The 25,849-nt window shown below is 45.8% G+C and overlaps 1 protein-coding gene across 1 annotated transcript in view; it reads left to right on the top strand.

Annotated features, from left to right (window-relative positions):
- SRMS (src-related kinase lacking C-terminal regulatory tyrosine and N-terminal myristylation sites) overlaps positions 1–25,582 on the top strand; it is a 42,964-nt gene extending 17,382 nt beyond the window's left edge. Inside the window, exons 3-8 of the mRNA XM_083618851.1 lie at positions 4,463–4,629; positions 9,885–10,026; positions 11,090–11,245; positions 17,371–17,552; positions 19,776–19,932; positions 25,017–25,582. Of these exons, the coding sequence (XP_083474977.1) occupies positions 4,463–4,629; positions 9,885–10,026; positions 11,090–11,245; positions 17,371–17,552; positions 19,776–19,932; positions 25,017–25,210 (998 nt within the window). The 3' untranslated portion in view covers positions 25,211–25,582. The remainder of the gene's footprint in view (positions 1–4,462; positions 4,630–9,884; positions 10,027–11,089; positions 11,246–17,370; positions 17,553–19,775; positions 19,933–25,016) is intronic.
- Positions 25,583–25,849: the final 267 nt, after the last annotated feature.

Genomic DNA, 25,849 nt, shown 5'->3' with positions numbered 1-25,849 from the left:
AAAGCACCTCAAAATGCAAGTAGATAAATAAGTACCGCTCCAGCGGGAAGGTAAACGGCGTTTCCATTCACTGCTCTGGTTCGCCAGAAGTGGCTTAGTCATGCTGGCCACATGACTTGGAAGCTGTACGCCGGCTCCCTCGGCCAGTAAAGCGAGATGAGCGCCGCAACCCCAGAGTCGGTCACAACTGGACCTAATGGTCAGGGGTCCCTTTACCTTTATATCACAAATGGAGACGCAGGTGGCACTGTGGTCTAAACCACTGAGCCTCTTGTGCTTGCGGATCAGAAGGTCGGTGGTTTGAATCCCTGCGATGGAGTGAGCTCCTGTTGCTCTGTCCCAGCTCCTGCCAACCTAGTAGTTCGAAAGCTCACTAGTGCAAGTAGATAAAAAGGTACCGCTGCAGCGGAAAGGTAATCGTGCGCTCTGGCTTCCGTCACGGTGTCCCGTTGTGCCATAAGTGGTTTAGTCCTGCTAGCCACATGACCCGGAAAGCTGTTTGTGGGCAAACGCCGGCTCCTTCGTCCTGAAAGCGAGACAAGCGCTGCAACCCCGTAGTCGCCCTTGTCTGGAATCAACCTTTACCTATACAGTGGTACCTCAGGTTAAGAACTTAATTCGTACTGGAGGTTCGTTCTTAGCCTGAAACTGTTCTTAACCTGAGGTACCACTTTAGCTAATGGGGCCTCCCGCTGCCGCCACGCCACCGTGGCACAATTTCTGTTCTCATCCTGAAGCAAGGTTCTTAACCTGAGGTACTATTTCTGGGTTAGCGGAGTCTGTAACCTGAAGCATCTGTAACCTGAAGCGTCTGTAAACCAAGGTACCACTGTATCACAATATTGAAAAGCAGACATCACCCAGCACATGAGGGAGTTGTCCTTGAACGTAGGCACTCATCTTGGTGAGTAGAGGCCCCTGGGAACAATATCCTTGATGCAAGATCGCTGCTGCCCTTTCATTTATGTGTGTGAAAGGACAGATAAGAAGCGTTTCGCAATTGCTCTTGAGTTTGTTCCCAGCAAATGTGGGGCGGCAGATTGGGCCACCGCTTTGCAGAGGCAAAAGAAGCTCTCAGGCTTACTGTACAAGGGAGTGGCAGGGAAGCTCAGGGAACTGGTGCATTTGAGTACCTATTCTCACAGTCGGTGGGGGTAGGGGAAGACGGTGGAGGTGAGTTTCAAGCACTTTAAGCTTCTTTTTCAAGAGAAGGAAAGCAATCTGCAGAAGCGAAAGAGTCTGCACCTGTAAAATAAGAAACAATAACTTTAAAAGTCTACATAAATTGGGGGCGGGGATTGCCACTGGACATCCGGTGCTGACCTCAGCATTCAAAGATAGCAGCAGCCAGCTTGTTCTTAGGTGTTTATCAACACCGTTTCCAGCGGATGTTTCCAGCTTGGTTAATTATAGGCGTGTTAAAGTTTCCACCTTTTTCTGGAAATAGCAACCCTCCAAGAATGAATCAGGCTCCAACATTCCGCGGCCACTGAGCATGCCCAAAGTTTTGGTCGATGCTGTTTTGGTGCACCAACATAAAATGGCATGTGTGGATGCACTGAAGCCCATTGCATGGGCCGGTGTGGGTGTGGGTGTTTAGATACACGATGGCATTTTGCTGGGTCCCATCTATCACACCGAAGCACAGCCAAGCCATTTTGTTTCCACTGTCCCAAAGGGGATTATCAATTTGTTTTTGTTCTTATTTTTGTTATGCATTTTGTGTTTTTTGTATTGTACTTTTATGTTGTGAATCTCCCTGAGGCGGCATAGAAATTTAGTAAATAAGAACATAAGAAAAACATTTTTTTTAAAAAAAAAAAAAGCTGCTTTGTGCAAAGCTGTTCTTGCACAAAACACCTGTATTAAAAATAAAAATAATAAAATTTACCCTTGCAGGTACAGGAAAGGGAAAAGGGAATAAAAAACCTCTGCATCCAAATTCCTCAGGAATTAGACAGGGAGTTCAGGCACCCCAAAAGCTTGATTCAGCTGTGCTATTTTTCTAGAAAAAAAGCCCTCTGTGACAGTATTATGGGATGTAACCAGCTTACAGGCCCCCTCCCCCCCCAAAAAAAAACACCCACCCACAAGTGGCTTTTTAATATTGAGCCATTCGCAAAGCTGTCTTCATACTGAGGAGGATGAGCTCACTCCAGAAACTTTCTTGTACGGAATATCTTCTCGGATCTACAAATGCTAATTACTACACCGCACATACAAACATTCCCTCTCTCACATGTAATTATACTAAATTGTGAAACAAACAATGGTGTCCTTCCCACACAAGTCATTTGGTGCAAAGGATGAGACGGCCGCAGGCTAAGCGGTGACAGGGCACTAGCAAAAGTCTTCAGACTAACTCTAGAAGCTTGGCTAGTCCATTCCCACCATCAGATTTGGAGCACACCTTGGAAGCACGACAACGACAGTCTTTGGGTTTCCTTCCAGGATTGTTGTAGATGGCAAGGACAGTTTCCACACCTTTTCTTTCCGCTTTTCCAACCCCATGTCAGAACCATCATGCAGGAGGCCGAAATCTGGATTTATTTATTTTTTATAAAATACTTATTAAGGTTTTACAAAAAACAGAGGTTTACAGAATAAAAAGAAAGCAAAAAAAAGGAAGAAATAAGGAAAAATACAAAAATACATAGAAAAAAGAAAAAAAATACAAAATACAAAAAACAAATAGATAGGAAAAAATTAAAAACAAATCCATTTTTTGAAATCTTTAAGCTCATTTGCTTATTTCCTTGACCTCCTCACACCTCCCCTTTTTGTATTCCCATTTACATAATCAATTCAGCAAATCCTTACCCTCTTTCATTTATCTTAACTCTATATCTTAACATATTATAGCTATATAATTTCATCCATTATCAGTCCATTTTTGCATATTCTTATTAACCTTGTTGCTAATGCCACTTAATTTCAATCCAACATCATTTTAACATTCATTAATTTTACAATATTTCTGCAAATAGTCTTTAAATTTCTTCCAATCTTCTTCCACCAACCGGAACCCGAAATCTGGATTTTGGTGGCGCTGTGGGTTAAACCACAGAGCCTAGGACTTGCTGATCGGAAGGTCGGCAGTTCGAATCCCCGCAACGGGGTGAGTTCCCATTGCTCGGTCCCTGCTCCTGCTAACCTAGCAGTTCGAAAGCACGTCAAAGTGCAAGTAGATAAATAGGTACCGCTCCGGCGGGAAGGTAAAGGCGTTTCCGTGCGCTGCTCTGGTTCGCCAGAAGCGGCTGTACGCTGTGGAAGCTATACGCCGGCTCCCTCGGCCAATAAAGCGAGATGAGTGCCGCAACCCCAGAGTCGGACACGACTGGACCTAATGGTCAGGGGTCCCTTTACCTTTACCTAAGAGGGAGAAGCCGTGCTTGGAAGGCTAAGCAAATCAGTCTCTTAAGCTTAAGCCAAGAAATAGTATTCTCTATGAAATTGAATATCAATATACGTATCAAGGCTTTGAGAGTAGACCACTGAAGAAGCCCAGAAAACTACCTTGGGGGTGGGCTACCTGCACGCCCCAGTAAAAGCAAACAGCCGCCTCCTGATTACTTGGACTGCCAGGGCGAAACAGGTGCAAAACGCCGGCACCCTGTCGTCTACAACTTCGTTAACACCCATCTACAACTTCACTAGCATCTCTCGGTATTGTGAACAACACCAAACTTACCTTTTGTTGGTACCTTCATGAACTTATCCTATCATTAAAAGACATCTGAAGGGCAGCCCTGTTTAGGGAAGTTTTTAATATTTAATGCTGTATTGTTTTTAACACTTGATTGGGAGCCGCCCAAAGTGGCTGGGGAAACTCAGCCAGATGGGCGCGGTATAAATAAATTATTATTATTATTATTATTAACTAAAAAGATTTAAAAAAACAAAAGACTGAGTTAAGCACTTGAAAAATCAATTGAAATCAGATATTATAAGTTCATCTTAGGTTGGACAGTTCGCAAGTCTCTGTGGCTTTGCATAAGGTTTTGTGTTTTTCTCAGAAGATTGATAAAGATTGATAAAGTACAGTGGTACCTCGGGTTACATATGCTTCAGGTTACAGATGCTTCAGGTTACAGATTCTGCTAACCCAGAAATAGTGCTTCAGGTTAAGAACTTTGCTTCAGGATGAGAACAGAAATCGTGCAGCGGTGGCGTAGCGGCAGCAGGAGGCCCCAATAGCTAAAACGGTGCTTCAGGTTAAGAACAGTTTCAGGTTAAGAACGGACCTCCGGAATGAATTAAGTACTTAACCTGAGGTACCACTGTATAATCACTTTGATAATTATTGTGTGTATATTAGCCAACGTGTTGCAGGAGTCTATCAGCAACACAGGTTGTATTTTTCTAGCATGCTTGGAAACCAGGGCTAGCTCAAGACATACCGTATTTCTGGGGGCAGAGCAATCACACGCTGTGTCGTCTTCTCCTTCCCTTCAACCTTCAGTTCGGAACCATACCAAAGTGCGACATTTCAGAATCTACAAAGAGCCTGGAGGGAGTTTTTACTTGGAAAAGGGACACATGTTTCCAAATCTGGAGCAGCTCCTTGCCTACTACACAGCCAACTGGAATGTCATACATAGTCCCTTGCTTCATCCCTGCATCCAAAAGGTATGTTTTCCTGTATCATCACTCATTTCCTTCTGATCTTATGCATTACTTCTGTCTTCTGTATTACTTTTGTCCTCCTCTTATGCATTACTTCTGTCTTCCGCTTGTCTTCTGTATTACTTTTGTCCTCCTCTATCCATTCAGTATCTCCATGTAAGCCTTCCCTGACCTGGTGCTCTCCAGATGTTTTTGACTGGAACTCCCATCAGCTCTGGCTAGCATGGGGCTGCTCTATGTCTGTACACGACTCTTTCCATTACATCTGATTGTCCCTCCCTCCATCTATTCATTTTTATTTGTGGTTCAGCCTGCACAATTGCAAATTCACATGCCACATCTTTGAAATTTGGGGGGCTTTTGGGGATAGGAACGCTGACACCCATAACCCAATGCATATTTTTCTGTGACTGAATTCTGTAGCCAGCGTCGAGACTCCGTGGCCATATTGGAAGTGGAAGTCTGAATTGTGACGCTTGTGGGTTTCAAGCACACACACATAGTTTCAAAATTTATTATTGTTATTATTAAGTTCAGATTACATGGCAGGAGGAGGGATTTCTAATTGACGCAAAATTACAATTCAGCAATGAGAAATGTCTTGTACCTTTCCCCTTGTATAAGATGGGATCCTCCTCCAGATTTTGCTGCCTTAGAAACATCGCCCAGTTAGACACTTCTGAAGTTTCCTGGGAGGGGCTGAAAGATCGGGCTAAAAAAAGAGGGCTGGCACCCTGCCTGCCTTCCAGTGGCGTAGCATGGGTTGTCAGCACCCGGGGCAAGGCAAGTAATTTGCGCCCCCTAACCCGTGGATTTGCGCCCCCTAACCTGTGGATTTGCGCCCCCTAACCCGTGGATTTGCCCTAACCCCAGATGTTGCGCCCGGTGCGGTCGGCCCCCCCTGCACCCCCCATGCTACGCCACTGCTGCCTTCACATTCACCTACCCAGTTTCCTTGCTATAGATTCCACATCTCCTAGTCACCTGCGCACACTTGCCAAATTTTCCTGGCCTCAAGCCAGGCCCCACCTAGAAACCTCAGCCTGTCTCCTTAATTCATACCTCCCACCATCTTTTCCTACCTCTGATCAAGCAGCACAAAACAGCAAGGTTGGGTTTGTCTGTCCGTCTGGTTTTTTCTCTCTCTTTAGTTCTTGTCATCCAGATTTTCTTTTCAAAATTTCTTTATATCATTTCCCTGTTTACAGCTCCATTTCTTTCCCAGGAGTTTGGATGCTAACCAGAACCAAGCCCTTCAAACCAAACAACAACCTGATCTTGTGCAGAGTTAGAAATACTTAATCCAGGGTCTCCAACATGGTGCCCGTGGGCACAATGGCACCCTTAAGTTATTCCCGTAGTGCTCATAAAACACCTGAGCCCTCTTCTCAATGTCCCTGTCCGTCCGTCCCGGTCATGAGGCTGGCTACCTTCTTCTCCCTTGAAAAGTACTGTATTTTTTGCTCTATAAGATGCACTTTTCCCCTCCTAAAAGTAAGGGGAAATGTGTGGGCGTCTTATGGAGTGAATGCAGGCTGCGCAGCTATCCCAGAAGCCAGAACAGCAAGAGGGATTGCTGTGCAGCGCTTCTTCTTGCTGTTCTAGCTTCTGGCTTAGCCCCTCAGTCCCTTCCCCCACCTCCCGGGAAAGCCCCCAAGAACCGTGCGGAGCATGTGTGTGGCACTTGGGGGCTTTTCCCTGGGGCTTTTCCTCCTCGGGGAAAAGCCTGCAAGCGCCGCACACACGCTCCACGCGGCTCGTGAAAGGGAGCGCTGAGTAGAGCCTGGGATGCATACAGGCTCTGCTCAGCGCTCCCTTTAAAGAATATTTTTTCCTTGCATTCCCCCTCTAAAAACTAGGTGCGTCTTATGGAGCGAAAAATACGGTGCATAGAGCTGAAGGAGGAAATGGCAAGAATGACACTCTTCCTCACTTCCTCCTTCTGCTCTATGTTCTTTTCAAGGCTCATATTAATTGTAATGGATCAGACATCTTTGAGAATTCCTGGAGAACAGGCGAAGTCCCGGCAGACTGGAGGAGGGCAAATGTTGTCCCTATTTTCAAAAAGGGGAAAAGAGAGGACCCAAATAATTACCGCCCAGTCAGTCTGACATCAATACGAGGGAAGATTCTGGAGCAGATCATTAAGCAAACAGTCTGTGAGCACCTGGAAAGGAATGCTGTGATCACCAATAGTCAGCATGGATTTCTGAAAAATAAGTCATGTCAGACGAACCTGATCTCGTTTTTTGACAGAATTACAAGCCTGGTAGATGAAGGGAACGCAGTGGATGTAGCCTACCTTGATTTCAGCAAGGCATTTGACAAGGTGCCCCATGATATTCTTGTAAAGAAGCTGGTAAAATGCGGTCTTGACTATGCTACCACTCAGTGGATTTGTAACTGGCTGACTGACCGAACCCAAAGGGTGCTCATCAATGGTTCCTCTTCATCCTGGAGAAGAGTGACTAGTGGGGTGCCACAGGGTTCTGTCTTGGGCCCGGTCTTGTTCAACATCTTTATCAACGACTTGGATGATGGACTCAAGGGCATCCTGATCAAATTTGCAGATGACACCAAACTGGGAGGGGTGGCTAACACCCCAGAGGACAGGATCACACTTCAAAACGACCTTGACAGATTAGAGAACTGGGCCAAAACAAACAAGATGAGTTTTAACAGGGAGAAATGTAAAGTATTGCACTTGGGCAAAAAAAATGAGAGGCACAAATACAAGATGGGTGACACCTGGCTTGAGAGCAGTACATGTGAAAAGGATCTAGGAGTCTTGGTTGACCACAAACTTGACATGAGCCAACAGTGTGACGCGGCAGCTAAAAAAGCCAATGCAATTCTGGGCTGCATCAATAGGAGTATAGCATCTAGATCAAGGGAAGTAATAGTGCCACTGTATTCTGCTCTGGTTAGACCTCACCTGGAGTACTGTGTCCAGTTCTGGGCACCACAGTTCAAGAAGGTCACTGACAAACTGGAACGTGTCCAGAGGAGGGCAACCAAAATGGTCAAAGGCCTGGAAACGATGCCTTATGAGGAACGGCTAAGGGAGCTGGGCATGTTTAGCCTGGAGAAGCGGAGGTTAAGGGGTGATATGATAGCCATGTTCAAATATATAAAAGGATGTCACATAGAGGAGGGAGAAAGGTTGTTTTCTGCTGCTCCAGAGAAGCGGACACGGAGCAATGGATCCAAATTACAAGAAAGAAGATTCCACCTAAACATTAGGAAGAACTTCCTGACAGTAAGAGCTGTTCGACAGTGGAATTTGCTGCCAAGGAGTGTGGTGGAGTCTCCTTCTTTGGAGGTCTTTAAGCAGAGGCTTGACAACCATATGTCAGGAGTGCTCTGATGGTGTTTCCTGCTTGGCAGGGGGTTGGACTCGATGGCCCTTGTGGTCTCTTCCAACTCTATGATTCTATGATTCTATGATTCTATGATTTACTCATGTCCTCTGGAAGAACAGAGAGTGTGTTGGCACGCTTCCTTTCTGTCCGCCTCTCAGCAGGACTGGTCCGCCGGAGGGAGAGAGAAGTGAGGGGTTGACACCCATGGTGCCCTTGGACCTAAAACCATTGTTGACCCCTGACCCAAGTCTATTGAAATCAGTGGACCTGAGATCATCTAACTTTGCAAAGATCAGAGTCCACCTTCTTGTACTGGCGGAGACCATTTTGCATGGGGGTTTTATTCCTGACCCCTGCGCGCATCCGTAGAGCACACATAATCCTGCTCTGCCCAGTTGCGCCCTGTCCCAACCCCCCATTCTGCCCCATTCTGCCCTCTTCCAGATCCAAAACGACCCATGTATCAGGGGTCATGCATCAACTGGACGCATGCAAAATGATCACTGAATGTACTGCATTTCATATTTTCTTGGTTAAAAGCGAGAATGCAATTCCTCATGTACAATTCCAAGTTGCAAATCTGCATTCTTTATTATATGGCTCAAGAAGTAACCATTTCCTGTGGTGTGTGACCTGTCAATCACCTTATCCACAGAATCATAGAGTTGGGACCCACAAGGCCATTCCTTCAATGTAGGGAGGCATCACAGCTAATAAATCCCTAACAGATGGCCATCCTACCTTTGTTTTTAAAAAACCCTGATGGAGAGCCCACCAGCCTTCAGATAGGCCCTTCTGCCTGGGCAGGTTTACAGTGTCAGTATTGTTGGAGATTTATTCCCCTTGTCTGCAGTCATGGAATTGTTGTCTATCACATGATGGTGTGTGTTTTCATTCCACAGTGTGGGAAGTGATGGAGACAGGATGTTTTGGTATTACAGTGGTACCTCTGGTTGCAAACGGGATCCGTTCCGGAGGCCCTTTTGCAACATGAACAGAACACAACCCGCGTCTGTGCATGCGCGGGTCGCGATTCGCGATTTTGTGCGTCTGCACATGCGCAAGTGGCGAAACCCGGAAGTAACTCTTTCCAGTACTTTCGGGTCGCCGCAGGACGCAACCTGAAAACGCTCAGCGTGAAGCAAACGTAACATGAGATATGACTGTACTGTGTTCCATGAAGTGGGACTATTGTCCTTTGTTCTTTCTCTCTTTACTGTCTGATAAGAAAGATGAAGGAGCTAAAGCAGAATGCTCCGAGTATATTATATGTAAATAAACGTAGATTAGCCAAAATGCTGTGCTACTGAGTTCTGTTACACAAACTGCAAATACTCTGTGGATCCCTAAGTGTACTAATGCCTTTTGGCATCAGTCGCTGTGATGTTCGGGCAGAAGAAAGCTTTCGAAGCTCCCGAACGATCGACCAGGAGGAAGAGAACATGCCAGGTGGGCATGCGTCTCTGCCAGGGTCCTATATGAGAGTAGGACGCTCCTTGGATAGAATGACAGGAAGGATCCGGAATCGACGAGACCAAAGATTTATAGAAGATTGGGAAAAATTTATTCAATATTTGCAAAAACTGAGTGATAATCAGATTACGTTTGTAAGTTTTAAGGAAGCTCTGTGATGGGAAAATGTGAAAATAAGTTTAAAAAAGGAACTGAAGTTAACAGTATTAATAACAACGGGTAGAAATGTGGAAAAAGTAATAAAGTGAAGGAATTGCAGACAGATTGAGGGAAGTCAAAAAAGAGAAGCAAGATGTAATCAAGATGTGTGGAATGTATAATTTTGTTTTTGTATTTGAAAACCAATAAAATTATAATATAAAAAAAGAGAGTAGGACACTCCTAACAAGTATTCCGCCCCCCCATGTGCCTGCCCTTTTTCAGAGGCCTATTGAGACGGACCAATGGGAACGTCCCCGCTCAGAGTTCCAGCTCTGGAGGAAGATGGGGGAAGGATGCTTCGGAGAGGTGTGGGAAGGAACGTGGAAGAACACGGTGCCAGTGGCCATCAAAATCATGAAGCAAGGTTTGTGGGGTGCAGAACGTGCCATTGGTTGCGGAATCCTTCTTTCAGGGATGGGCTGTAGCTCAGGGGTACAGCAGAGGGTTCCTGGCTCAACCCTCAGCATCGTCAGGTAGGGCTGGGGACATCCCATCATCTCTGGCCATTGCTCACGCCAGCTGGGACTCATGCGAATGGGAGTCCAACACAGGCTGTGGACACACCAGTGCCAGATTTACATATAAGCTAAATAAGCTATAGGTTAGGGCCCCACTCTCTTGGGGGCCCCCAAAAAAATTTAAAGGAGAAAAAACTGGATGTACATTTCCAAAATATAATAAAAATAAAACCTACATACAGCAACAGTGTTTTGTGTTGCGTAGGCTCCTATGATGTAAGTCATGGGCCCTGCCTGCTAGCCTGCTCCCTAAAATATCACTGGTTTGCTCATTTCTATATACAGTGGTACCTCGGGTTAAGTACTTAATTCCGGAGGTCCATTCTTAACCTGAAACTGTTCTTAACCTGAAGCACCACTTTAGCTAATGGGGCCTCCTGCTGCCGCTGCACCACCAGAGCACGATTTCTGTTCTTATTCTGAAGCAAAGTTCTTAACCCAAGGTAATATTTCTGGGTTAGCGGAGTCTGTAACCTGAAGCATATGTAACCTGAAGTGTATGTAACCTGAGGTACCACTGTATAGGGTGCCTACATTCTGCATGGACTGGTTGCACGGCAACATGTGCAAATCACTTCAGATACCTATTAGGTCCATTAATTACCACACAGCATATATTCAACACAAAAAACAGTGACAATTTGTTGTTCACGAAGGACAGCTGGACATATAAAGGGCCCCATTACCTTCAGTAGCTTAGGGCCTCATCAAACCTAAACCCAGCCCTGGAACACACCATTCGTGTAAAGCACACACACACCGTGCCAAAGATTCCCAAGAACTGAAGTTTGTGAAGGGTGCTGGGAATTGTAGCTCTGTGAGGGGTAAGCTATTTCCTGGACCACCACACCCATAGAATTTCCCTGAGAAACTTTTCATCCCTGCAGCGTTTTGGTCTTTCTTCCACAGCTGACATGAGAGATGACTTTGCCAAAGAGATTCAGAACTTGAAATGTCTGAAACACACGAGGCTCATCAAACTCCTGGCCATCTGCTCTGTAGGAGAACCTGTCTACATCGTCACCGAGCTGATGAGGAAGGGGAATCTACATAGCTACCTCAACAGTGAGTATCGCTCCGGCAGTTGCCCTGAACTTGATGCCCCATAGCAGTGCTGGGATGTCAGAGAATCCCAGCAAAAAAAATGGAAACGAGAGCTAAAATTCCTGGTATTCGCTTACTCGCCCCATGTCCAGAATGAAAATTAATCCAGCAAATACAACCATATCGCAATTGTTGTTGCCACAAACAGTAAGGTAAAGGTAAAGGGACCCCTGACCATTAGGTCCAGTCCCGGACGACTCTGGGGTTGTGGCGCTCATCTCGCTTTCTTGGCTGAGGGAGCCGGAGTACAGCTTCCGGGTCATGTGGCCAGCATGACTAAGCCGCTTCTGGCGAACCAGAGCAGCGCACGGAAACGCCGTTTACCTTCCCGCCGGAGCGGTACCTATTTATCTACTTGCACTTTGATGTGCTTTTGAACTGCTAGGTTGGCAGGAACAGGAACCGAGCAATGGGAGCTCACTCCGTCCCGGGGATTTGAACCGCCGACCTTCTGATCGGCAAGTGCTAGGCTCTGTGGTTTAACCCACAGCGCTACCCTCGTCCCTGCCACAAATGGTACATAACCCATTACATCTTTCCCTATTTGCAACGCGTTTCTTTTGCGCTGAAACAAACTTGGCACAATAGCACGACAACATAGCTTACGTAGCCTGCAGAAGTTACGTAATTTGTTGCGTAAATTACACAAGTTTTGCTGCAGCGAACAGCAAGACGAAGAGTGGTTTGGCGAAAGACGAACTGCAGCAGAACGTAAACAGAGCTGCGTGAGATAGGTACAGGGAGATGGTTAGGGTTGCCATATGTCTAAAATTCCCCAGACATAGTTGGTATTCGAGCCTCGGAAACAGTGTCCTGGCAGAAATCGCTGGAAGTGTAGATTTTGGCGAATTTCATTTAAAATAGCTCAAAAACTCTCTTTCTCTTTTTATTTTGCAATAGCAGGAATCCTTATGTTGACTTCTGCTGGAAGCAGGTTAGTTAAATCTGGCCCTTAGTTTTAAGTTGCATTCTTGCCTATGTACCAGTATATATTCACATATAAAACTTTATTATTTGCATTTTCATTGTCCTTTCTGTTAGAATCATTCACATTTTGGTCACGCTGTGGGGCCTCTGAAACCTGACTTAGCTTAAGCGCTCAGCATGCCTTCGCCTGTCACTGCCAGATAACTTATTTGTGACTTTATTGGACCACACAGCCCTCATCCTCTGAGCCACATTTTGACAAGGCGGAAAAAAGAGCCCAAACATGCTCACAGCTGACCAGTTAGGCCCCACCCACAACACATGCGCCCCTCCCCAAATCATGCTTAAAGCGAAGCCTGTCTAATAGATACTTTAAAAGATGTGCGCATCAGGACCCTGAAGTCTATGCCTAAAATAAAAGTAGTTTTGAAGAGAATGTTGTGGGTGCAAAACAGATATGCGCACCATTGAAAGTCACAGTGCTTCAACAACCCACACCACTGTTGTAAACAAAAATCTGCCCTTTTTCCCCTTATGGGCTTTCCAGGAGCCCATATAGAGTCCTTACGTGGGTTCCCTATTGGTAGGAGAAAATAACAGAGGCCAACCAGAGAATATTGAGAAGCAAAGCAGCTACTAAGCCTGATTTTTATTGATCTGTTGCAACAGGGTCCTCACTCACCACACGCAGGAGGGAGGAGGAACCCAGAACAACGGCGCGCAAGGCCTTATATAGACATTTTAAATTCCCTGCCCTGGAGCTCAAGACCACCCCCAGAAACATCATACATACATCACAGAAGGGGTGTAGCTCAAGACCACCACCCCAGATACATCATACCTACATCACTGAAAAGGCGGTCAACAGCAGAAATCTGAGTGCTTTGTTTACCTCCTGTCTGCCAGGTTACCTGTTTAATGGTCACTTGATTGGATACCCTGAGGAGCCTGGCCAGTCTTTTGTAATGATAAATACTTAGTTCCTGAGCCAGGTCACAGGCTCACACCCTATTCATATCTTAAATGTGCCCTTAAGACAGGATTTGTGAAGGAAAAGACAATGGGGAGGCTTTTCCATTTTCTTTTGACCTTGCAGAGAAAACATTTGGTCTGTTTGGGAATCAAAAATGGTTTCAGGTCGGTCTTCCTGTGCTGATCTATGTACGTGCTTGGTTGGTACACTTGTGAACATTTAACGTGTATCTAAGACCTCAAAATTCCTATCACACCACGTTCCACATCAATCAATGGGTGCGTTGTGAAGTGAGCACATCTTGAGAAATCATTGTAGCTGCCGCCTACGTCGAAGTAGAAGGATTGCACATTGCAACAAATGTTCGAGCAATGAGGAAGCCTGTTTGGCTCTCTGGAATGTTCATGTGTATGTGTGTATAAGCATTACACGCGCAGGCCTTTATTTTCTCTCCTGGCCCACAATGCATCATCTTTCAAAAGCACCCAGTGCTGGCTCCCTGTGCTTTGTTGCGCAACGTTTATAACTCACGGGTTCGCTGGAGAAAATTGATGCGTAGGACAAGCACAACACCGCCGAAATCTCCTCCCTCCTGGGCAACCAGGATGTTTCAATTTGTCTGTACAGATCTCATGAAAGGGCACCTCCCCTTTCAGCACCCAGGTGGCAACCACAACAAAAGAACACCCCTGTGGTGCAAATATTCTCTCTCGCCTTTTCCTCCCAGCTGTGAAAGGTTTGGCCCAGGAAGCCGGTCGAACAGCTTGCAAAGTAGGGCGTTCGTTCGCGAAAGACAATCTGCGGTGAACAACTTGACCTCCTTCTCAGTTCTTCTTTGTTACCCAAGGAGGGACAACTCCCAAGGAGAACAGGTCTAGGAGCCCCACTGATGAGGGAGAGCAGTCGCCCTTCTTGGCTAAACGACTCCCCAACACTAGCTTTGTCTAATAACGAACTTCCTTATTGCACCCTGATGTCACCCGGAGGTTGGGAATTAAAATTGCATTGGCTTCTTATTTCACTGTTGTTTTTTAATGAAGCACCCGATCCGCAGAAAATCCGATTCAGCGGTAAAGAGCGGGTTTCTCCGGGGAACAGGGGAGCAAGTGGAAGTGGGGATGAGCCTTTACACCATGGGTAGGCAAACTAAGGCCTGGAGGCCAGATCCGGCCCAATTGCCTTCTAAATCCAGCCCATGGACGGTCCAGGAATCAGCGTGTTTTTACATGTGCCCTTTTATTTAAAATGCATCTCTGGGTTATTTTTGGGGCCTGCCTGGTGTTTTTACATGAGTAGAATGTGTGCTTTTATTTAAAATGCATCTCTGGGTTATTTGTGGGGCACAGGAATTCATTCATTTTTTTCACCAAAATCTAGTCCGGCCCCCCACAAGGTCTGAGGGACAGTGGACCGGCCCCCTGCTGAAAAAATTTGCTGACCCCTGCTTTACACGCAGCGGGGTTTTAGCCAACATTAGTCCGACTCAGAGTAAACCCACTGAAATTAATAAGTGTGACTATTTAGGTCCATTAATTTCAATTTGTCCACTCCAAATAAAAGCTTAGTTTTGTTCAACCTAGTGCCAGACCGCTGACAGTCTGATCATCGGCTTGCAACTGCAAAAAAATTCATGTGGGGCAGAAAACTTTTTTACGGCAAACAAGTGGGACAGGAGAATTCAAGGTTGTGAGGAGTCCATGCAATTGTCTGTTTTTTGTTCCTGGTTATTTCTTACCCGCCCTTCGCCCTAAAGTCAGGTTATGTAAACTGAAATTGAAATTGCAAAATAATGAGTAATCAACAAACCACAAAACAACCACAATGGAAGCAAAAAAAATGATGCATTTTGATAACACCATTCACAGGGAGGAGAACTGCAAATTAGCACTTTAATCTGGGGCCTTTTAGAAGTGAGTGGGATGTTTTTTAATGTATTTCTTTATTTTTCTTGCCTTTAATGTATCCATATAGGGAGTTATTGTCTGTCTGGTTGGTTGGTTGGTTGGTTGTAAGTTGCACTGGGTTGCCTTGGGCAAGATAAAGCAACTGACAAATTAAATCAATAAATAAGCTGCAAAGACCCAGCCCAGATAGACCTTAATGGGGAAGGAGTTCCACAGTTCGGGGGCCACCGCAGAGAAGTCTCCACCACAAACCACTGCACACCAGAGCTATGAAGGTGGCAGCATCAAGGCCTTCTCCACTTGTCTCAAAAGCAAAGAAGCCAGTACCCTGAGAAATTGCAGGGTGTGTTTTTTTTACACAACCTGGAATGAGAATTTCATCTATGCCTAATACCCTTTAGGGCTCCCATACGTCCGGACATTTTCCCAGACGTTAATGGGATTTCATAGGCAGAATAGACAATTGAAAAATCACAGTTTCTTTGTGTATTTGTGTTTTTTTTTTAAAAAAAAAAAGCTTTCAGGATGTCCTGAAATATGACAACATGGTAAGACGAAGGCCTGAGGCAGAGCAGTGACTAAGCCACAAATCAGGATGTCAACTCCTTGTTTAATTGTGCACCTGCCGAAACCCGAGAATATTCTTTTAAGAAAATTGACTCTGTCGAGAATGTATTTGATTCTCCAAAGCATCGGAGCTAGAGCTCCCCCGAAGTCTAGAGAGGCTTCAAAGCAGATGAGATGAATTTTTGGAAGAAGGGGCTCCCAGTGGGTAGCTACCAACCACGGTTCCCCCCCCCCCACTGCCAGAGGCAAGATGTCTCTGAATGACACTCGCATGGGATCATTAGCAGAGGGAGGGTTATTGCACTCAGGTCCCATAGGCATCTCACAGGCCACTGAAAACATACTGAAAAATAATCATAGCTGTCAACTTTTCCCATTTTTTAAGGGAAATTCCCTTATTCCGAATAGGATTCCTCACAAGAAAAGGGAAAAGTTGACAGCTATGAAAATAATGCCTTTATGGACAGAGGTACTAAACATTATACACACAAGTACAGGTTATGATCTCCCAAGAAACCCTAAAATAACTCTCTTTTTCATCATTCTGAAGTCATTAATAGTGATTTACAACTCATTGCTATGCAGCTAACAACAGCAAAACAGCGCATTGCAAAAAAATGGAAAACAATAACCCATAACTCATTGGTTATGGAAAACCCCTTGGGACATGGGTGGCGCTGTGGTCTAAACCACTGAGCCTCTTGGGCTTGCCGATCAGAAGGTCAGCGGTTCGAATCCCTGCAATGGGGTGTGCTCCTGTTGCTCATTCCCAGCTCCTGTCAACCTAGCAGTTCGAAAGCACGTCAAAGTGCAAGTAGATAAATAGGTACCACTCCGGCGGGAAGGTAAACGGTGTTTCCGTGTGCTGCTCTGGTTTCGCCAGAAGCGGCTTAGTCATGCTGGCCACATGACCCGGAAAAACTGTCTGCGGAAGTGGACAAACGCTGGCTCCCTCGGCCTGTAAAGCGAGATGAGCGCCGCAACCCCAGAGTCGTCTGCGACTGGACTTAACTGTCAGGGGTCCTTTACCTTTTTTTATGGAAAACCTGGCAAACTATCTTAATGATAAAACTTACATATAAGAAAAACGTAGTACATAAAAATCAAGAAAACAAATTTATTGAAGTGTGGGCCTTATTCTTACATTTCTGGAATGACAATGTAAATATATTTTTTCTTTAAATTTATTCATGGCACCAGTGCTTTTTTCTGGGGGGATGCACAAGTATGCACACCCCTAAACGTTTTGTACTTTTGTCCATTTACTGTATTTATTTTCCCTGATTTGAACTATAAAATGGTGATTTTCTTGAGTCAAAATGAGAGTATCCCTAAATATATATATATATATATATATATTTGGGGGGGGGGAAGCACTGCATGGCACTATAGAATTATTTTATTATCCCTTCTCCCCTCCACATGCCTTTTGGCAACAGATTGCAATAATATAATATGAATAAATTTATTTAAAAGAACAAAACAAAAAAAAACAAGGTGCAGAACTAGATGAGACTTAGGCCTTATGCTCATATGCATGTGTTGAAGACAAGGTCTTCAAGAGAGCAAGGAGAATGTCACCTGTTTCCTGTTTGCACCAAGAAGTATAAAAAACAGAAAGAGGGGTTTGAACCAGTTTTGGCGATTAGTGGAGGTTAACTCACTCCATTTGTTTGTTTGTTTGTTTGTTTGTTTGTTTGTTTGTTTGTTTGTAGGTGCAGCAGGGAAGGAACTGACCACACACCACTTTCTCAGCATCTCTTGCCAAGTGGCCGATGGCATGACCTACTTGGAGGAACAGCACGTTGTCCATCGAGACTTAGCAGCCAGGAACATTCTGGTGGGAGAAGATCTCGCGTGCAAAATCGCAGACTTTGGTCTTGCCAGGCTCCTCAAGGTTTGTTCAAGGAAGCCTTGGAGACATGGCTAATTCCTGCCTATCTAACTCCTTTCACTGAAGGGCTTCGCATGCGCATATATGGAAGAATCCACAATGTGCTTTTTGCAACTTTTCATACCGCAAATGTTCAGGGGCGGGGGCAGGAAGAGATATTGTCCCACTTTTGTTGCAGTGATGTAAACAAAATCTGTTCCTTTTCCCTTATGGGGTATCCAAGAGCCCGTATAGAGTGCTTAAGTGGGTCCCCTATGGGTAGGAGAAAATAACAGAGGCCAACCAGAGAATATCGAGACACAAAGCAGCTAGTAAGCCTGATCTTTATTCAACTGTTGCAACAGGGTCCCCACTCACCACACGCAGGAGGGAGAAGGAACCCAGAACAATGGTCTGCAAGCCCTTATATAGACTTTTGAAATTGCCCACCCTCTAGCCTAAGACCATCCCCCAAAACATCATACATACATCACAGAAGGAGGCGGTCTCCAACAGAAATCCTGTCTGCCAGGATACCTGACAATGGTCACTGATTGCTCTACCTGGGCAGCCCGGCCATTCTTTTGTGATGGTAAATACTTTAATTCCTGAATCCAGGTCACAGGCTCACCCTATTCATACACAAATATGCCCTTCAGACAGGTAAGCAAAGGACAATAGAGAGACTTTCCCATTTCCTTCCCCATCTGAGGTCAATTTGGGAGAGTCAAAATGGCTTCAGGATTGCTCTCCTGTACTATTTCAGACACGTTGTTTACATACTTATGTATGTGTTTGCCTTGTAAATTTATGAACATTTAATTTATATATTTGAGACCTTTAATTCTTGTAACAGCAGTGTAGGGTCAGTGTGCCCTTCCTGAAGGGAAAAATGTGGTAGCATTGGGGAAACGTCACAGCGTAAGTAATAAATGTGTGGACAATCCAGTATAAATCCACAACTTTTATTGCATCAATGGCATGTTGCAGAATTTGCATGCATACACACACACACACACACACACACATACACACTCATTCTGGAGAGATCCTAAATCTGATGTGTGATATGTTGTTGTTGTTGTTTAGTTGTTTAGTCGTGTCCGACTCTTCGTGACTCCATGGACCAGAGCACACCAGGCACTCCTGTCTTCCACTGCCTCCCACAGTTTGGTCAAACTCATGCTGGTAGCTTCGAGAACACTGTCCCACCATCTCGTCCTCTGTGGTCCCCTTCTCCTTGTGCCCTCCATGTTTCCCAACATCAGGGTCTTTTCCAGGGACTCTTCTCTTCTCATGAGGTGGCCAAAGTATTGAAGCCTCAGCTTCAGGATCTGTCCTTCCAGTGAGCACTCAGGGCTGATTTCCTTCAGAATGGAGAGGTTTGATCTTCTTGCAGTCCATGGGACTCTCAAGAGTCTCCTCCAGCACCATAATTCAAAAGCATCAATTCTTCGGCGATCAGCCTTCTTTATAATCCAGCCATAATGCATTATGAGATGTGTGAGATGCATTATGGCATTTCCTTAAGTCTTCTTTTTTTTGCTAAATCAGCTATAGGATGGAGAATTAGATTGAACCTGCTTTCTACGGGGAAGCAGTCCTAATTCCCCAACACTAACTCACAACCTCAATCCAATTTCACTCACCCCAGAAGCTACTCTAGCCATGGAACTGAAATCATTTTGGCACTTACAAATTTGTGGTGGCAGAACATGAAAGGAAGAAGGTGGAAGAGGCTCCTTTAAATGCGTGCTCAAATTCTGCTTAAAGCTGTCCCCGGGTATCAAATATTTGGCCAAGGACACAAGATGTAGTTGCTAGAACAGGCCTTTGATCATTTGACAGCTTTAGCTTCTGAGGTCTCTTCCAGAGAACCAGCTTCTTATGTGTCCTGATTTCTCGGCGCAAAGTTTGCAGGCAGGATAGACAACATCGGTCTATTTATTCAGATTTGTTTACAGGGAGGTTAGACTATGTGGAGCCCAGCAAGTGCTATCACACACTTTCCAGAGAATTTCTCTTTCGCTTTTCTCATTGCAAAAAAGTTCGTTGTTTGGGGAAAGTGGCTTCGTTGCGCAAGACCTCTCAAATGACTGATACTGTGTGACTGTGAATTCACTGGTACATGACTGAATCCCACCCCAAAATATCAGAAGTCTGGAAACACCCTCAGGTATAGAAGCAGCTTTCAGGTAAATAATTTTGATGGCTCTTGTTAAGAACCCAATCTTGGCTTCCTTCCAGGATGATGTTTATTCCACCACGGGCAACGCCATGATCCCTGTGAAATGGACGGCGCCAGAAGCAGCTATCTACCAGACCTACTCTCCAAAATCGGACGTTTGGTCCTATGGGATTTTTCTCTATGAGGTGTTTACGTATGGACAATGCCCATATGAAGGTAAAGTATTCAAGAAACAGTCGTTGCCCTGCTGTAATCTTAGGGCAGGCTTCCACAACCTCAGCCCTCCAGATGTTCTGAGACTACAATTCCCATCATACCTGACCACTGGTCCTGCTAGCTAGGGATCATGGGAGTTGTAGGCCAAAAACATCTGGAGGGCCGAGTTTGAGGAAGCCTGTCTTAGGGTATGTTCAGATTAGTTGCTTAAAATGAAGTAGCAGTAGTAGTAGTAGTAGTAGTAGTAGTAGTAATAATAATAATAATAATAATAATAATAATAATAATAATAATAATAATAATTTATTATTAATACTCCACCCATCTGGCTGGGTTTCCCCAGCCACTCAGGGCAGCTTCCGGCAGAATATTAAAAACACAATAAAACATCCAACATTAAAAACTTCCCTAAACAGGGTTGCCTTCAGATGTCTTCTAAAAGTCAGATAGTTGTTTATTTCCTTGACATCCAATGGGAGGGTGTTCCCCAGGGCGGGCGCCACCACCGAGAAGGCCCTCTGCCTGGTTCCCTGCACCCTCACTTCTCGCAAGGAGGGAACCACCAGAAGGCCCTCGGAGCTGGACCTCAGTGTCCAGGCTGAATGATGCGGGTGGAGACACCCCTTCAGGTATATAGGGCTGAGGCCATTTGGGCTTTAAAGGTCAGCACCAAACAAGGTCCCCCCCCCCCACACAGTTGCATTTCAAACCACATTTGCACGGTGTTGTTCACATCAGAAAAGGAGCAGGGATGTCTTCACCCAACATATGTGACCTTTTTGGTTTCCGTGTCCCTTCAGCCCCATCCTCCAGAAACTCCTATTCATAAAGAGATTGGAGTTTGGATTTGATATCCCGCTTTATCACTACCTGAAGGAGTCTCAAAGCGGCTAACATTCTCCTTTCCCTTCCTCCCCCACAACAAACTCTCTGTGAGGTGAGTGGGGCTGAGAGACTTCAGAGAAGTGTGACTGGCCCAAGGTCACCCAGCAGCTGCATGTGGAGGAGCGGGGAATTGAACCCAGTTCACCAGATTACAAGTCTACCGCTCTTAACCACTACACTATACTGGCTCTCACTGTGTCGGCTGTGCATGTGTGTTCATCTGCACATGTGCGTTGGCTGTCTCAAACATTCGCATTACAGTGGTACCTCTGGTTACGTACTTAATTCGTTCCGGAGGTCCGTTCCTAACCTGAAACTGTTCTTAACCTGAAGCACCACTTTAGCTAATGGGGCCTCCCACTGCCACCGCGCCGCCGGAGCACGATTTCTGTTCTCATCCTGAAGCAAAGTTCTTAACCTGAAGCACTATTTCTGGGTTAGCGGGGGCTGTAACCTGAAGCGTCTGTAACCTGAAGCGTATGTAACCCGAGGTACCACTGTACTGCTTACTCCGCATCGAGGTTTCTGGCCAGATTGAAGCTGGTTCGGAAAAGAAAGAAACACATGCAACAGGCGGATTTGCCAAGAAACTAACCGGAGTGATATGGATTGTGGCTAATGTTGTGTGACTGTGACTCTAGAATGTGAACATACCCTTTGCTTGCTGAGCAAAGCGGAAATACAGTTGGAACAGCACAATCGTACACAAGTTTGCTCAGAGGTCAAGTTCCACGACGTTCAGCAGCAAATACTGGGTGATAAGCAACTTTTAGGCTTACAGCCTGAACATGTGTAAAATGGCATTCCACGCTAAGGTGGGAACTCAGTTTTAAGTGATTAGAAATCAGAGATGTGCAGGCCTTAGAAATGTTATAGGGGGGGGGAACTGCTCCTTTTCCCTTATGGAAGGGGTAAGCAAACTTTTTCAGCAGGGGACCGGTCCACTGTCCCTCAGACCTTGTGGGGGCCGGACTATATTTTGAAAAGGGGGGGGAAGGAACAAATTCCTATGCCCCACAAATAACCCAGAGATGCATTTTAAATAAAAGCACACATTCTAGTCAGGTAAAAACACCCTGATTCCCGGATCATCCGCGGGCCAGATTGAGAAGGCAATTGGGCCGGATCTGGCCCCCGGACCTTAGTTTGCCTACCCATGCCTTGTGGGGTATGCAAGAGCCTGTACAGAGGAGAACCCTGAACAATGGTACGCAAGCCCTTATATAGACTTTTGAAATTGCCCACCCTGTAGCCCAAGACCACCCCCCTAAACATCATACATACATCACAGAAGGAGGAGGTCTACAGCAGAAATCCTGTCTGCCAGGATACCTGATAATGGTCACTGGTTGCCTTACCTGGGAAGTCTGGCTATTCTTTTGTGGTGGTTAATACTTTAATTCCTGAATCCAGGTCACAGGCTCACCCTATTCATACACAAATAGACCCTTAAGACAGGATTTGCAAGCAAAAATATAATGGGAAGGCTTTCTCCATTTTCCTCCCTTACAGCAGAGGAATATTTGAGGTCATTTGGAGAGTCATTCAGGATTGCTTTCCTGTACTATTTCAGACACGTGGTTGATATATTTAGGTATGTGCTTGCCTTGTACATTTATGAACATTTAATTTATATTTGAGACCTTCAAGTTCTTATAACAGAAACTTTAAAAGGAATCTCAGGCGTGGGTAATAATATCTAAATTGCTTCAGGTTATCTCAGAACTGAAAGGACATAAACTATGTGAGATCCAATTAACCCAAAGTCCACCGCTGGGCAATACCTTTATCAGGATCAATCAATAACTCAGGGAAACGTGACTCACTTTCAAGTTCTCCAAAACTCTTCATCAGGCAAGACGTTACACAAATTAGGAAGGCGGCTGGAGGAAGGAAAAATTAGGCTGGATTTTACAGCCATGGGATCTATTTAAACTGGAGATTGCAGACTAATTACCTCCCAGGTGCTAAGATAATCAGAAAACGGGATCCCTTGCAGACAGCCTTTTTATGGAGCATTCATTCTGAATTGTTTTCTGGGGGGATTATATAGCACTACATCAAGTAATGTCACTCCACAGTTTCTTGTGAATTTTCACATCACTTTCCCGATCACAGAAAGCCCAATATTTTGGAAGGAAACCGCATTTGTTGCCAAGGGATCTTAACAGAGCAGCCTGCATTTGGCAATATGTAACAGGCACAGTCTGGAACCCCCTAAGACGAAGAATTGAAAAATGTCTCCTTACCCCCACTAGCTAGGAGAAAACAAAACCTGGCTGACAATCCCAGTTCTGCCCCACATCTTAAAACCAGGTTGGGCAAACACTTTCAGCCTAAGGCAGTGATGGCCAAACTTGGCCCTCCAGCTGTTTTGGGACTACAACTCCCATCATCCCTAGCTAACAGGACCAGTGGTCAGGGATGATGGGAATTGTAGTCCCGAAACAGCTGGAGGGCCAAGTTTGGCCATCACTGGCCTAAGGGCTTTTGCATTTGCTTCTATGCAACTTCACCCTTGGAGGCGTGGTCAGAGTCAAAAGTGGGTGGGGCAGCAACAAGAGGGCGGAGCAAATTTTTACATTTGTGCATTAAGCCAGTAGGGTCTACACACACACACACACAGCCTCTGTCCTCCATCCAGCAAGAGGGGTCATCAGAGTTCAAGGACCCAAGGTGAGAAGCAGAGTTGCTGAGGGGTCTGACCTGTGGGGCTGCATTTGGTCCTTGGATGCAAGGCTACCATAGACTAATATCAAAGACTCGTCGAGTTGGAAGGGACCCTGGAGATCATCCAATCCAACCCCCTGTAATTCAGGAATCTGCAGCTGTCCCATACAGGACCCGAACCTGCAACCTTTGCACCACGCTCTAACCAACTGAGCTATCCATGCCTGACTCTTGCCTTCAACAAAACACCCCAAGTTTCTGGGCAGGCATAGAGGAACGTGGCGGTCTTACTTGTGGCAAAGCCTGTGTTTAATGTATATATTGCGGTTGCCACTGTGGTCTAAACCACTGAGCCTCTTGGGCTTGCCAATCGGAAGGTCGGTGGTTCGAATCCCCGCAACGTAGTGAGCGCCTGTTGTTCTGCCCCAGCTCCTGCCAACCTAGCAGTTTGAAAGCATGCCAGTGCAAGTAGATAAATAGGTACCGTGTGGCAGGAAGGTAAACAGTGTTTCCGTGTGCTCTGGTTTCTGTAATGGTGTCCCATTGCGCCAGAAGCGCTGGCCACATGACCCGGAAAGCTGTCTGTGGACAAACACCGGCTCCCTTGGCCTGAAAGCGAGATGAGCGCTGCAACCCCATAGTTGCCTTTGACTGGACTTAACCATCCAGGGGTCCTTTACCTTTACCTTTTTATGTATATATTAATGTAATAAATAATATCTATCTAATACCTGGATACAGTGGATGCTCGGGTTGCGAACGTGATCCGTGTGGGAGGCACGTTCGCAACCCGCAGCGTCCACAACCCGCAGCGCCGCGTCTACGCACGTGCGGGTTGCGATTCAGTGCTTATGCGCAAAGTGCAGTTTAGCGCTTCTGCGCATGCGCAGCCACCAAAACCCAGACGTAACTGTGGCAATCACACAGGGTCCCCGGAGGTTTCACCCTCTATTGATCCCTGTGCCACCACTTTATTTCTCGCTGCCGCCACCCAGGCCCAAGCTGGTACAATACTAAGTCCAGTCAGGGTTAAATTGGAACATAAACTTCTGTTTATTTATTGCAGTTTAACAAGTGTGTAGTTTCATAAACGGTATTGGTCCATTACAATCATAGGATGCCTATCCAGACCTATAACTTCTGCTACCTGCTCTCACTCACTAAACCACCTCTCAGATATTTACTCGTTTTCCTAGCTCCTAACTGTTCCTGACTCAGCTTATTTCACTACCCTAACTCAACCTCCCCACAGACTCTATGCCAATTCACTCCCACTCCCACCAACCACCCAACTCCCAACCAACTCCCCCCTTCACCCCTCCCAGAGCTGGTTTTATAGTCCCTCTGACTCCACCCCCTGGGTTCTGATTGGGTAACCTGTTTAACTATTTCACCTCCAGCACTCTCATATGTTAACATCACAGTAACCCGTTCCGGTACTTCCAGGTTTTGGCGCGTCCGTAACCTGAAAAAACGCAACCTGAAGCGTCTGTAACCCGAGGTATGACTGTATATGTTATTGCTTCCAGGGATGACCAACCAAGAAACTATCCAGCAGATCACCCGGGGCTACCGCCTCCCCCGTCCCAACACTTGCCCCGCTGAGGTTTACGGCGTCATGCTGGAGTGTTGGAAGAGCCACCCGGAGGACCGGCCGCCTTTCCACAGCCTGAGAGAGATGCTCTTCTGCATCTACAAATGGGGCCACTACCCATTCTCTTGAAGGAGGGGAGAAATTGCCACCAATGGCATTTAGAAATGGACAGCAGATCCTATATCCCCTACAGGATTGGCAGAACTGCTACAAGAAGCCAGTTCATGTCAGCCTTGTTGCAGGAAGAAGCTTGGGGTTATGTGAAGGCCTTGTTTTCGTGGAGCTACATCGCGAGATACCCTGATTATGGCTGGGGTGGCAGCCCCTTTTGGGTTTGCTGCCTGCACCTGCCAGAAGATAATTCGCTATAGATCCTGCACAGCCAAGACACCATTGCGAAGTCGTTTCAGCACCCTTCCCATGCAAACCGCGGACTAAGATTGGATTCCTTGCCACGCGTGCCAGTTGACTTTCATTACTCAATAAATGTGTGCCAAGAAACAGGAGATGATGTTATCCTTTGGGTGCAGCCTGTTAAATGCAGAGCAAAAGGTCTCTGTTTTGTTAGCAGTGCTGTGAGACAGATCACTGTTGCCCCCATTTTACAGATTATAGTAGGCAAATAGTTGCCCAAAGCAAAAAACCCCAAACACCATTGTGTCCATACGTAGCCATCCAAAAACGTCACCGCAGCTGTCGACTCACTGCCGTTCAGCTGAGCGCTGTTTGAACAGCCTCATCTTTTGAGTAGGATGCATGCATTCACGG

Source organism: Podarcis filfolensis (assembly GCF_964270895.1).
Source record: "Podarcis filfolensis genome assembly, chromosome: 6".
NCBI lineage: Eukaryota > Metazoa > Chordata > Lepidosauria > Squamata > Lacertidae > Podarcis > Podarcis filfolensis.
This window is presented reverse-complemented; position numbering and strand designations above follow the sequence as displayed.